Source organism: Brassica napus, chromosome C6, assembly GCF_020379485.1.
Source record: "Brassica napus cultivar Da-Ae chromosome C6, Da-Ae, whole genome shotgun sequence".
In the NCBI taxonomy this organism is placed as follows: domain Eukaryota; kingdom Viridiplantae; phylum Streptophyta; class Magnoliopsida; order Brassicales; family Brassicaceae; genus Brassica; species Brassica napus.
This window is the reverse complement of record NC_063449.1, coordinates 23,936,431-23,950,968: the sequence shown is the minus strand read 5'-3', so window position 1 is coordinate 23,950,968 and position 14,538 is coordinate 23,936,431. Positions and strand designations below refer to the sequence as shown.

General features: G+C 35.4%; 1 protein-coding gene across 1 annotated transcript; it reads left to right on the top strand.

Moving 5' to 3' along the window:
- Positions 1–10,383: 10,383 nt before the first annotated feature.
- On the top strand, positions 10,384–12,960 carry LOC106452436 (F-box/LRR-repeat protein At1g06630). Its single transcript, XM_013894549.3, has 3 exons — positions 10,384–10,660; positions 11,355–12,268; positions 12,351–12,960. Exons 1-3 carry the CDS (start codon positions 10,633–10,635, stop codon positions 12,729–12,731), a joined length of 1,323 nt encoding a protein of 440 aa, XP_013750003.1. The 5' UTR covers positions 10,384–10,632; the 3' UTR covers positions 12,732–12,960.
- The last annotated feature ends 1,578 nt before the right edge of the window (positions 12,961–14,538 follow it).

Here is a 14,538-nt window from a genome sequence, read left to right as displayed (position 1 = left end):
ATGAACAAAAGGATAAGCATGATCATTTCCCAAGGAGATCAAGCAATGATGGACGCCAAAGGACTTGGAATTACTTGATGAAAATGACTTCAAAACTCCAAGGAAGTTTCTCTTCAAATTTACCCTTCAATGAATTTTACTTGTTTTTAAAATTCTTTTTGCCTGATTCATTTTCTTTTGATTCAGGTAAAATGGATTTGAGGACAAATTCTTTTGAAGAGGGAGAGTATGATACGCTCTGGATCGAGCACCGTCATATTTGGTTCATGGACACGACCCAAGATGGCGTTCTTGTTTACCAGCTCGACCAAACCGAGGTTTTTATGTCGGATCATGCCAGTCCTAATGCCCGTGTTATTCCATCTGATTATTCCGTCCATGCTGATCATAATTTCCCTTTGGATTGTGCTGATCAAACCGTTCATCCTGCTCCTTACCGCGAAGAAACAACTTGGTTCAGAAGAACCTGGACGTTAGTCATTTATGACCAGATCTGGAACTCAAGATATTTTCTACTTTGTCTTTAATTCCAGATCCAGATCCAGATCTAGATCTAGATCCAGATCCAGATCCAGATCTAGATCTAGATCCAGATCTAGATCTATCATTAATACTTTTCATGTATTTTTCTAGTATAAATATGCAAACACTTCTCTTAATAAAATAATTCCATTTTCTTTCAACTTTTGAGTCTTTACTCTTTGTTCTTTGTTTAGAACTTTTCTAGTTTTCTTGGTGTGGTTAGCTCCAAGCAAACGCCCTTGTCCGTTGGTCTTGTGAGTCATATCAAGCAACGGTTCAAGTTCGTCTCTTTGTTGGACCGGTGAGTCACATCCGGTAACAATCTGGTTTGGGAATATCAAAGGCCACTCCGCAACCTTTGTACGACCCCTTATTCCATCAGATCTCCTCTTGGAGTTCATATCTTTTCCAAATCCGGTCGAGTGATCCTTTTAAGGCGTATCATCTCCTCCTCGAAAACGTATTCTTCCGCCTGCGTCTTCCAAAGACTCCCAACTGAGCCGCGACACCCACGTTAATCACCCACCAAGCAGTAAGCATCCTTGAGGTTCCTGTACTCAAACGTGCATGTGCTCGGTCGCTACGTAGTGATCGAGCTTGAGCCAAGCTCGGTCGCTACGTAGCGACCGAGCTCAAGCCAAACTCGGTCGCTACGTAGCGACCGAGCGCGCATCCCGATCGGTCGCTATGTAGCGACCGAGCTCGAGCCAAGCTCGGTCGCTACGTAGCGACCGAGCTCGAGCCAAGCTCGTTCGCTACGTAGCGACCGAGCTAGAGCCAAGCTTGGTCGCTACGTAGCGACTGAGCCCGAGCTGAACTCGGTCGCTACGTAGCGACCGAGCACATGCACGTTTCGATCGCTACGAAGCGATCAAGCTTTTCCGAAACATCGATACGACACGAATCCATGCATTTTCGTCTACTCTTTGATACTATCTCCCGAAGACCGTAGGAAACCCATTTCATATTTCTCGTCATTTTAAGTCATCAATCGAACCTTACGATAAAAACTGTGGAAATTTTGTTTTTATCTAAGAACCTGTAATAAACGTTTCGAGCTAAAAGACGACCCGAAGAGACCTAAGACGTGACTCGAAGCCCACCTATGATTTCTTAACCAAAATCCCGTAAACCATAGGATGGTTTACGCTTGGTTCGTAAGGAAAGATAAATGTCAAGTTTCCGCGGATAAATACGAAGTTTTGGAAGATAACTACGAAGGTCGGGAAAAATGGAATATCTCCATTTTTAAGCTTTGAAGGCTTAAGGGCAGAAGGGAAAAAGCGTAGACCGACCAAGGAGCAAGTATATAAGGAGTCCTAGGCGAGAGGCACATGGAGAGAACTTTTTCACATCAAACTTAGCACTTAGAGAAATTAAGCAACTTTCCGTTTTCGTTATTTTGAGCTGCGACTCAATTAGGTTTAGTCGCCTTAGGGTTTTTAGAACTAGGAATCTCGCCGACAGCTCTCGAGCCCAGGCTAATACCTTGTTGTAAACGCTCATACGCAAATTTGGAATAAGACTTCTCTTTGCTCTCTTTTTTGATTTCTTATTTTTTTACTGTTCTCGTTTCATGTTCTGATTGTTTGGCGTGTGGTATTAGCAAATATCCGGGACCTCTAGGAAACTAGGGTTCTCATAATTTTCTAATTTAAACAGAAATCGACAGTGCGAATTTCGGTTCCCAAAAGCTTCTACCTCGGAGGTTGTACTCACAGTAATCAGTGGCCTCCGAGTCTCATCTGGTTCAAGCATCCATTCTGGGGGGTGGTAAGCCATCGTCAAGGGTGTTTCAGGCTTTAGTTTATAACGATCTCGGATAATAGTTTCCAAATCTTTGAAACTCTCGTTTAGTTTGACCAACACCGTATACCCGAGATCGCTCGGCTTTCTCTGGAAAATCCAATAAGCGTCGTCGTTATGCTGCCATGCTCCGTGATATAAACTCACACGCAGAGGTGTCGACATCTTAAATGAGAGATTTTAGTTGTTGAGGTGTGTGAGGAAATAGTTTTTTGTTTTCCTGGATATATAGGCAAAGAAAGTAAAGAAGTATGCCGATAAGATCAAAATTTTCCATATGTGCAAATATCTTAGCTGGCTACTCTAGTATAGATATCATGATGAGATTCGAATTCTAATGCATATGACAAAACTATTCCATCACATGCAAACGAAACAAAAACATATGTTATTAGTCATACACGTGCCTGACTTGGAAAGACCTCTCTTCAGTAGTATAATTATATGATTTACGTTTTGTCATATTGTCATATTAGGTTAGGCATTAAGGGACCTTTAATCACATTTAATTACTTCCAAATACAAATTATTAATTCCTACACTATAGTTTATTTATTATTAACGGGAGTCGTCACCAATTAAAGTCCCTATAATTATTTTATATATGTATGATTAGATAGATATCCTAGGATCATGTACAAAATGTTGCAATAATCTGATAATGTTAACAGCATACACAAACAAAATTGCATAACATCCAACGAGAGGTTTTAGTTGGGAATAGGAAATATGAATTCAAAACGTATTAGACTCTAGGAGGCCCAAACAACCCCAAAAACCGTGTATAATATGTTACTATGTATAACCGGATATATATAACATTCCCTCGTTATGGATATATGAATTGCAAGACTAATAAAGAAAGGGATTTCATTAATTTATTTAACAACCGGTGTTCCATCACAACTTCAGCTCTCACGCCATATAAGTAATCACATATTAGATATTAAACAGATAGTATTTGTTTGTCTTAACAAACTTGATTCTTTATCATTCCTCTTTCCGTACAACTCCATCACCGAGAATATCCCTTTCTTATTAGTAATATATCTTAACTGATATGGGTTTTGCACGTTGCACGATTGTGACCACAACCTTTGCAACGACTACATACAGTTCGTCTTCTTGGTGTCTTCATCTATTGAACAATACAAAATAAATAATTAATTCAATGAAAACATATTAACCATAATATAATTAGACATTATAAACAATTCTAAAGTACTTACACGTACTTCGCCGCTAGATAGGAAACATTTCTTGCGTGGACGGCCAGGGGGGTGCCTGGTAGACGGAGGAAGCATATCTAACTCGGAAAATTGACCAGTGAGTTCTATGATATCATCGGTATCAATCACTGGAGTGACACTACCCACATACGCAGAAACCGTTGCATTCTTGGTGTACTCTTCAGCTACCAATGAATTAACTTTTATCTTGGCTATGATGGCTGCGGCTATTGCATGTTGACAAGAAATTTCGAGGAGTTGAAACTCAAAACAACTACAAAAACGTTTGGAAATGTCGACGTGGAATGAATACCCTTCTTTGTTCCGTACTTCATACTCCAAGTGTTTTATTTTCTTCACTTCAAAACCTGCCGAAGACTTGAAATTAACAGCGAGAATTTCCATTACTTTTGGTGTAAATTTGTCTAAACTTGCTGAGATTGTTGAACCCCTAGCAGAAAACCAAGACATTAGCTTTGCTCTAATAAATTCTACAAGGGCCAATATATGGTATTCTCTGGCTTCACGAAGCACTGCATTCCATGATTCCGCAACGTTACTCGTCATAATATTGTAACGACGTCCGGGGAAATTGGAATGCGCCCAATGCTCAAATCCTATTCCAATTAGATAATCTGCACAAGAGGCATTGACACGTTTTATCTCATTGAAAATCTTGTAGAAGTCAGCCAACCTATATGACCTTCCAGCCTTTGCAACCAAGAATCCTAGATTCTTATCCTTGTAATAAGTCCTGATATTTCTCTTTAAATGAAGGATGCATGCACAGTGTTTCGCTTCAGGATAAACCTGATACATTATCCGGTTTAACTTTAGATTTCTTGATATAAATATATTATCCTTAATACAAACAATTTCCAGATATAAAAACAATTACGTAATATTATAAAGCCTTTACTTACCTTGGCCAATCCGTAATAGATGGATGCATATCTATCTGATACAAACACTATATTGTTTGTATTTGGAACGAATGCTTGTAACTTTTTGAAGAACCACTCCCATGAGTTATCGTTTTCTCCGTCGACGATAGCAATGGCTTGTGGAAACATTTGGTAATTGCCGTCTTGGGCAGAAGCAGTTAGAAGACACCCAACATATTTTCCTCTCAAATGGGTTTCATCAACAACTACAACTTTTCTCATGTACTCAAATCCCATAATAGAAGCACCCATAGCTAAAAACATGTATTTAAACTTGTTTCCTATATTGTCCTTGTATTCAGTTTCAATCTCGGCTAGGGTTCCAGGGTTTGCTTCTGCTAGTTTACAGAGGTAATCAGGAAGTAGATTGTAAGAGCCTCCTGAGTTTCCTTTGGCATATTCCAAAGCAATTTCCCTTGAACGCCAAGCCTTCCAGTAGGATATACGGACATCGTGGTCTCCTTACATGACTTGACGTATCTCTCCAGACTTTGGACCACCGCCCCTACCATTGAAACGACCTTTCATCATCTCTCCAACAACATGATGTGTAACTTGAGACTGATAACCGGATCAATCGTCCACAGAGCAGGTGTGTATGGGATCGAGTTTTCTTATCTCGTAGACGTTCGAGTCTTTTAACTTTGTGGCGTATACCCTCCACTGACAATTGGAGCTAAAACATCTAAAAACCATTCCATTTGGTGCTGGTCTGATGTTACGCAACCGGAACTTCTTATTAATTGCATATAAGGCCATCTGCAATTTAAATTCATTTCGGTTTGTAAATATCATTCCAACATAGAGTTCGTTGTGTTGGTTTGTTGTGACTCCTACATTAATTATCACGTTCAGATATTAGGGAATTAATATTGCAAAAGCTCAGAATGTAAAGTAATATATGTTACATTGAAGATTAGATTAAACATATCCGTTGATATTAAACATTAACAAAAAGTATTAAACATATCAGTTTACGTTTAGGCATTACCAAATATTAAAACCGATCATCCTTTTACAAACAAAAAAAAACAACCATCCCCGACACACGATAAACTTAGCCAAAACAACACTTCCTTCCCCGAAACCATGATAAAACTTAAAACATAGTAATAGGTAACCTAGAACACACCACTGTGCATGGAGTCCTCTGATGAAGAATCATCAAGATTGATCACCAGATTGTCATCTGCATTAGCTGGATTAGGAATAAGCCCCACGGTTGCTGAGATGGAAGGCGAATTATTAGTTGCGGGAATAAAGTCGACATTTGCGGAGTTCTGAGGCATAGTTTCACCATTGTAGATCACAATAGCATCGTCAAGAACACCTATATCATAAAATAGGTTTTATGAATACATCGAAATATCATTTCTTTTTAGAATAAATACATATAACAATAATACATACCTTCCGAAACAACTGGATTATCATATATTGGTTGGGTGTTCAAAAGATTGTCTGAAACATTTTCCCAACTAAGAACGACATTGTTTACTTCATTGAGATCAGGAGTCGAGTCGGTCGACGAGTTGGCATGATCAACGTTGGTGGTGCCATTTTGTTAAAACTGCGTAATATTTTGAGACATGGGAATATCAAAATCCATCTCGTCGGAATGTTCTTTGTCCTTTACATCATTGTCATTTTCTGATGCAATAACTCCTTCCCAAAAACTAATGCCATCATCGATTAGAGGGAACTTGGCTGGACAATAACCAAATTTTCATCCACATCAAATTGGACGGGAATCCCTTCATAGTATTCCATTGGTGAATCTACAAAAAAATTCAAAATATGTCATTTATAGCCGGCAAATATAAAGATAATCCGGGAACATAAAAATTTAATTATATCTTACCGTTAGACACATTGGGTTGAGGAATGTACTCGGAGTCTAATGCAACATCTGGTGATTTAAATCAATGAAACATTTTGTTAGACCATAGTTATTAAATGTAATCTACATTTATTATAATAATATGTGATATGACAAACAAATTAACATTTCGACATGTTGCGATAGTTTTCTATATTTATATATTGGGGTAATAAATTATATTTTGTATTAACCGTTTATCTCGTCGGAAATGATGAGTCCATTTGTTGGGAAATGAGATTCTTGATTTGACGATGAACCTATATCAACAACTCCATAATTAGAATGTTTATAGTGATATATAAACATGTATTTTTCTTACCTGTGTTAAACACAGTTATAGAGAGTTTGTTTGATTCTAATCGTTCGGTTCTGTCGCTGTCGGAGTCAGTATCATCTATGACAATTATTTCGTTGCCATGAACAAGTTGGTAACATCGTTGATTCTCCAAATCCAGTTTAGCTTTTTTCATTTCGAGGTGAACCCTATGAATAACCATCATCTCTTCATCATTGAAGTACTCTTCTAGCATCGCTTGGCTAGCAATCACTGCCTCTCCTAAAAAGCCTAAAACAATTGCAAATAATTTACATACTTTAACGAAATAATTGATGAAATTAAATGCGATGTATGTAAAAATTAGATTCTCTCTAATTATTATCATAAAACAACACCAAACTTAGAAGAAACAAAAGAAAAGTATTGCGAAACTACGGTTTACCTTCGAACGACGGATCCTCGTTTCCGTTTCTGAATTTATAAGAAGTGGACCCAATATTAAAGTCAGCTCGGCAAAAGAACTGATAACGTGCAACATCTTCGGCTCCAATAGTTACGCAGAGAGTGAGGTCAGCGAACTAAGCTCTCACAGCCATCATGACTTGAACATCAGGTGTTTCGAGTATTGTTATCGGAGGAGTGTTATTGCCATTGGGAATAAGCATCCACTCGGGAAGCCTATAAGTCATCGAAATTGGTGTTTTGATTGCGAGGTTGTATAGGCTTCGGACAATTCGTTCAAGCGAATCGAAGGTTTCCGACGTTCGCACGATAGCTGGAAAACCAAGATCGTTTGTCTTCCTTTCAAAGCTCCACTCTCCATTTTGATGAAGACTCCAAGCCCTGTGAATGACCCTCAGAACTTGTCTAGAGTTCATCTGCAGAAAAAATTAAAGAGAAAATTGGTAAGCGATCGAGCCCTAAAACAATAACCCATATTAACGACAAACGAATTTAGGTCCGTTAAATAAACGACTTCAAATTTTTTTAAGGAATCATAGATGTAGATATCTATAGAAAAGAATAAAACGACCCATAAATGTGGTCCTACCGACCGTTTGTCGGTGCTTTGTAGCCCTAATAGATTGAAAAGTTAAGACAAAACGTTTTCGTGATGTTTGGTACAAACCGGATAGATCCGATATTGTTCTTGCCTCATCTGTTTCGCCGGATGCTTCTATATATAGCAAAATGTCTTATTGTGCAAAATTGATTTCCGAATTAAATGTATAAATATGCAAAAACTATATGTCTCCTCGCCATTAATGTTTAGCCGGCTACTTCCTGTTGTTTTAAATATCATGATGCCCGACGTAAGCAGACAAGCCGAATCTGAATCACTCTGCTCCGTATAATTCCTGTAATTTTTGACATTTCACGCGCCTCCAATTGTTTACTCTACAGACAGCTCAGAAGAAGATCGACATTTCACATGTCTCACGTATCCGTTTACTTAATTTTGAAATGTTATAGTTAGTTTCCTAATTACATGATTCTTCGTATATATTGATCATAATTTCTCTTCTTTTTTTTTCAGTTTAAACTCAAAATCTAAATTACAAGATTTTACTCTCTCTCTTTTATGGATCAACAGAAGAAGTTTTCCATAAATATTTAGGAAATATCAAATATGAAAAGTTTCTGATAAACTCCTTATTTATTTATTTATTTATTTATCTTTCATCTTCCTCCATCTATGAAACTGGGGAAGATAGATCTGCTGTAGAAGACAGAGGGTATATATGTGACCCCCTCTGCCATCGTAATGACTGGTAACAATAAGAATATTTCTATTATTACATTTTCTTAATTATTTTTATTAATATTATATTATTTAACGATAGAAAATAATGAAAGTTGTTGTCATTTTAATTCAAATCAAAAATATTTATTAACAATAACAATATGATCTCAAAATTATTTCCATTATTTTTTATTTATAATATTATTTTCAATACATAATAATTTTAAATATTTCATAAGTTAATATAAATTCATGTAAAATAATTTTTATAATAACTTTTCGTCCGCAGGGCGGGCCGATCCTAGTATACGAATAATTAACATCACTCTTTATTTTCTTTCTCTAACGTCCAACTTCTTCTTTTTCCAAACACAAAACAATAGAATAATAATATATATAATAAATAAATCAGTTATATTTCCTTATTTATGTTACAACACTGACACATTTAACATTACAAGATTTACTCTTTTTTTTCAGTCTAGACTCAAAATCTAAATTACGAAATTTTAGTTTCTCTTTTATAGGGAAAACTGCCAATTTCGACTCCAACAATTTCAGTCGTGCCAAATACGACCCAAACAATTGATCAGTGCCAAATACGACCTCAACTCAATTATAATTAAAAAAACTACCTGAACTTCTTAAAACGTGCCTAAATATACATTGAATCTAACAGAAGTTAGTCAACCGTTAACAAGATAAAACGACGTCATTTTGATATACGTGGAAAAGTGTCAATTTCGACCCCAATACTCTCAGTCGTGCCAAATAGGATCCGAACAAATGGTCAGTGCCAAAACCGACCTCAATTTAATTATAATTTAAGAAAACCTACCTGAACTTAAAATGTTCATAAATCTACATTGACTCTAACAGAAGTTAGTCAACCGTTAACAAGATAAGACGACGTCGTTTTGATATATATATATATATATATATATATATATATATATATTTTAAAATATGTTCATTCTGGAACTCAAACTGTGTTGTGATACCCTTTTAAGTAGGCACACTAGCAACTAGATAAAAGTAACTTTTTGAAATACTATTACAAATTTGAAATTATATAAACTACTATTATTTTTCATCTTATCCAATTTAAAATTTTGGTGGCAATTTTTTCTGATTTATATAAATACATTAACATGTTTTTTATTTATCATATCTTTAATAAACTTATATCTTACTAAAATATAAATAATAAAATATTTATTATTATACGATCTTAAATATACTTAAAACTTTGAATTTATTTATAAAATTTTCTTATATAAATTATTTTTAATTTTTAAACTTAAGTTGAATTTTTTTATTTTTCAAAGTTAATATTATATATTTTGATATTTTGTTCAAAAATGTTAAGAGGTCTTTTACCTTTCTTTCACTAAGATATGTTGTACAAAATATTAGAAATATTAAACAATAACTAGAATATATAAAGTAATCACCAAAGTTTTAAATTAGATAAGATGAAGAAGAATAGTAGTTTATATAATGGAGAATTTCAAATTGTAATAATATTTCAAAAAATTACTTTAGTTTAGCTGTTAGTGTGCCCCTTTAAAAGGATATCCCGGCACGGATTTGAATCCCGAAATGAACATATTTTAATATATATATATATATATATCAAAACGACGTCGTCTTATCTTGTTAACGGTTGACTAATTTCTGTTAGAGTCAATGTAGATTTAGGCACGTTTTAAAAAGTTTGGGTATTTTTTCTTAAACTATAATTGAATTGAGGTCGTTTTTGGCACTGACCATTTGTTTGGGTCTTATTTGGCACGATTGAGAGTGTTGGAATCGAAATTGACACTTTTCTCATATATCAAAACGACGTCGTTTTATCTCGTTAACTGTTGACTAACTTCTGTTAGAGTCAATGTATATTTAGGCACATTTTAAGAAGTTCTGGTAGTTTTTTTGAATTATAATTGAGTTGATGTTGTATTTGGCACTGATCAATTGTTCGGATCATATTTGGCACGACTGAAATTATTGGGGTCGAAATTGACACTTTTCCCCTCTTTTATAGGTCAACAGAAGAAGTTTTCCATAAATATTTAGGAAATATCAAATATGAAAAGATTCTGATAAACTTTTATTTATTTATCTATCTATCATCTTTCATCTTCCTCCATCTTTGAAACTGGGGAAGATATATCTGCCATAGAAGACCGAGGGTATATCTGTGACCCCCTCTGCCATTTAATTACATAATGACTGATAACACAGGCGAGAAAGAAGGTAAGGCCTTCAATTCAGTTGAGAAAAAGAAATAAAGAAACCAAAAGGTTTTTTTGTTTGTTTGTATACACTCTTTTAGATTGGTTTGTGGAACATCATTGATGTGGATGTTCAGAATGGTCTCTGGTTCTCTTACAAACGATCAAAGTGTTGTTCTTTTGAGCTTTCAGTAGATTTTATAGATATATTTGAGTTTTGATCAAAAGTGGATCTTATGTATGTGTCTTGTTCTTCTTTAGCCAAAGGTAGAACAGGTTGATATCAGCTTTACTTTCTATGCCCTCTTTTTTTCTTAAGTTTTATTTGTGATCCGAAGATCATTGATATGGATCTTCATCATTCATGGTCCCTGGTTCTGCATATACGTTTCCTCTGTTTTGCACATCATAGACCTCTGTTCTTACAAGCGCCTCAAAGTCTTGTTATTTTGAGCTTTCACTAGGTTAATATATAGAGATAGGGTTTTCATGCTCAAGTGGATCTTATGTATGTGTCGCTGGTCTTTATGGAACCTACCTTCAGCTTTAAGCTTTCTGAAAATGACAGTTTCTTCTTCTTCTTCTTGAAGTTAATGATTTTTTTCATCCTGGATCTAACGTACGCGTCTGGTTGTTATGGAACCTACCTTCAGCTTTAGCTTCTTTTACCTCTTTTTTTTGTTTTGAACGACTCTGAGCTGCACTTCATGTTTCAGGCACTATTAAAGAAGAGGCTGGCTTGAGAGATTTACTCAGCTGGCTTCCTGAAGAGGTTCTAGGCAGCATCTTGTCCTTACTTCCGACAAAACAAGCCGCATCAACATCTGTACTTGCTAAAACGTGGAGGCATGTGTGTAGATTAGTTCATAATCTTGATTTCAATGATTATGATCATGTGCTGCCACCGGAAGAGGAAGAGTGTGGAAGAAAGTGGAATTTGATCCGGGAGAGCTTCAGGAAATTTGTGGATGCTTTCCAATGCGCTTCTCCCATTAAGAAGTTCTCTCTAAAATGTCACTTTCGCAAGGAAAGCGAAATGGCTCATGTGAATGGCTGGATATGTAATGCCGTAGAGCGTGGTGTTTTGGAGATGAGCCTCGATTTATGGACTACTTGTGAAGTCTTTCTGTCTTGTGCGCTCTTCACGAACAAGACGCTGGTTAAGCTGACACTGGGATCACATATTGATCTTGGGAACATTCCTCCAGGTGTGTCTCTTCCAGCGCTCAAGAGTCTCTTGATCAACACCATCTTTTTCACTTATGGAGATCTGTGTAATGTGCTTCTTCCTGGTTGCCCAATACTCGAGGAGCTGTCTGTACGTCACGTGAATTGTGAAGGAATCCCATTTTGCATATCCAGTAGGAGCATCAAGAAACTAACAGTTTACTACAACTTTGAGACTGTGATTACAGATATGCCCGGAATGTCGTTTGACGCACCGAATCTTGTCTCCCTCGACTACTCTGATTATGCATTGGAAGAGTACCCACAAGTGGACTTGGAGTCCCTAGTCCAAGCTAGGCTGGATATTAAGTATTCTAAATTAATCAAGAGGCCAGATATGTCTGGTCTCATTAATGGGATAAGCAACGTCCACACCCTGATTCTTACTCCTGCTTCTGCTGATGTAAGTTTTTACTTAACATAACTCATTAAAAAAAGACATTCTCATTATTGATGCTTATATGTGTGTGTGATGGATGTTTCAGGTGATTTCTCGATGTGTTAAACACGGACTATCTCTACCGGTGTTCAAGAATCTGGTTGGCTTATCTTTTTGGGGTGACAACAAACGATGCTGGAAACTGCTGCCTTACCTTATCAAGCAGTCTCCAAAGCTCTATACTCTAATCATCCATGGTCTGGATGATTACACTTGCGATGGTACCATGCATCTTGTCAAAGTGAACGTTTTGCATGTTCTTGGCTGTGGAGGAACTGCTAGAGAGTTGGAACATTTGATGAGTATTCTTGGGGGCGTTATGGTTGATGATGGTAAAATATTGCAAACTCATGACGCTCGTTGGAGCTGCATCATCGAAGTGCAAGACCGAGTTCGTTTCTTACTTCTATCCAAGTCCTCTTGTTAAACCGCATTACATATAGGCGATGATGGATCGAATCCAGCTTGTTTCCATATCCTGTTTTAGAAGTTTGCCTTCTATAACATCTGACATAATGAAACTTTATGTAATCACGAAAGTTTGTAGAGCTAGACTCTCAACGATATCCATATCTTCTACATCAGGTGGTATTGTAGCTATGAATAACACAAGTAACCTATAAATTTTGAGATAGTCAGGAGATGTTTTCTTGAGATTGTTACACAAGAGTTTAGAGTTAAAAGCTCTTAATAATTAATTAAATAAAAATACGCCGTCAACTTACAAGTTACGACCCAATGTATGGACGTTTATATCTATAACTAGGATAAAACATATGCTTAAAAATTTATATGAAAATTATTTAACAAATATTGTATTCAAAAATAAATTTATATTTTTGATCGAATTAATATTTTGGTCTTTCAATTTTTTTTAAACTTTTTGTTAATTAAATAATTTATATACAGATGAGTTGATCCCATTTTAAAAAATGTTTCGGTCAAAAAATCATTTATCGCATAAGAACGTTCTTAGCGTTTAGGCTGAAGAATTTCAGGTCTACTATTTGGTTACAATGAAATTATGTCAGCTCACTTTTATATCATGATTTAGAAATTTAAAAGTTAATTATGATCGCGAGTACGTGTTATTCTTGTGTATCTTCAATATTTTTTTCAAATTTAAAAGTTAATTATATCTCTTTCTTTTTCCTGTCCTTTATTACTTTTCTATTTTTTTAATCATGAGAGCTGTATTGAGAGCTTCCCACTGCTCATTCTCTAAGAGCTAAAGCAACGTAGTGAACTAGCTCGGGCATGACGTAACTGAGCAGTCGGATGTTTCCTGATGGCATCCACGTGCAGTCAGTTAGTCATCCTTAACTCGTAAAATACAGCCATAGATTAAAAATTTCAGCAAATGAGAAATGATTACAAAAGTGTCTAAATTCCTAAACTAATTTTACTTAATGGAGTAGACCATATATCTATAATCCCGGTAAAACCAACTAATGCTATCAGTAAATATTTAGTTTATGGTATTTTACGCTAACCTAACTTAGATGGGCATTTTAGCATTAAAAATTCAAAAAATTCAATAAAATTATCTAAAAATAATAAAATTATTTTTTAAAAAATTTCAAACAAATTATGTAAATAAATAAGATGTATTTGCTTTAAGAATCCACACTACAATAATACAGTTTGGTATTATTTTCTAAATTACAAGTTTTTTTATCCGAACAGAAACCGAAGTTTTATATATATTATAAATATCTGAGTAGTTTTAAGTTCATGCTTTCGAAAAATCAAGATAAATGAATTCTTAAAATGAAATGTCAGAGTGCAAAACAAAAAAAACAACAAAAATGTAAGCTATCGCCTATGGCCAATGTATAAGCCACCCAATATGCCACCACAACGACCATAAAAACAGAAGAATCGACTGAACTCAACCTAACTTAGCTTACCTATGATCTATTTGAACTTTTAACTATTTTTGGTTCTTAAAATGTTGCGAACATGTTGCATTTTTTACTTGTTCTTAAAAATCGAGTTCATAAAACACTTGAAAACAAGTTCTTAAACATCATAATGCTAATATACATCATTCTCAAGAATTATTTTCTGGCAAAAAAACATCTAATTCTTCAAATTATGATTCATCTAAGATCTTGAAGATATTTATCAACCGGATGGTGATGAGTAGATCATACGATAGATGATGTGGCCAAATTAGTTGACCAGATAAATTGTCTTATGGATGGTGCTTGTGGGCATGAATCACATACATA

Bases quoted from the DNA above. Each gene is read 5' to 3' on its own strand.
- LOC106452436 (XM_013894549.3), top strand. From the start codon at position 10,633: ATGACTGATAACACAGGCGAGAAAGAAG. The intron at 10,661-11,354 runs GTAAGGCCTTCA...TTCATGTTTCAG, and splicing joins TAACACAGGCGAGAAAGAAG to GCACTATTAAAGAAGAGGCT. The intron at 12,269-12,350 runs GTAAGTTTTTAC...TGGATGTTTCAG, and splicing joins TTACTCCTGCTTCTGCTGAT to GTGATTTCTCGATGTGTTAA.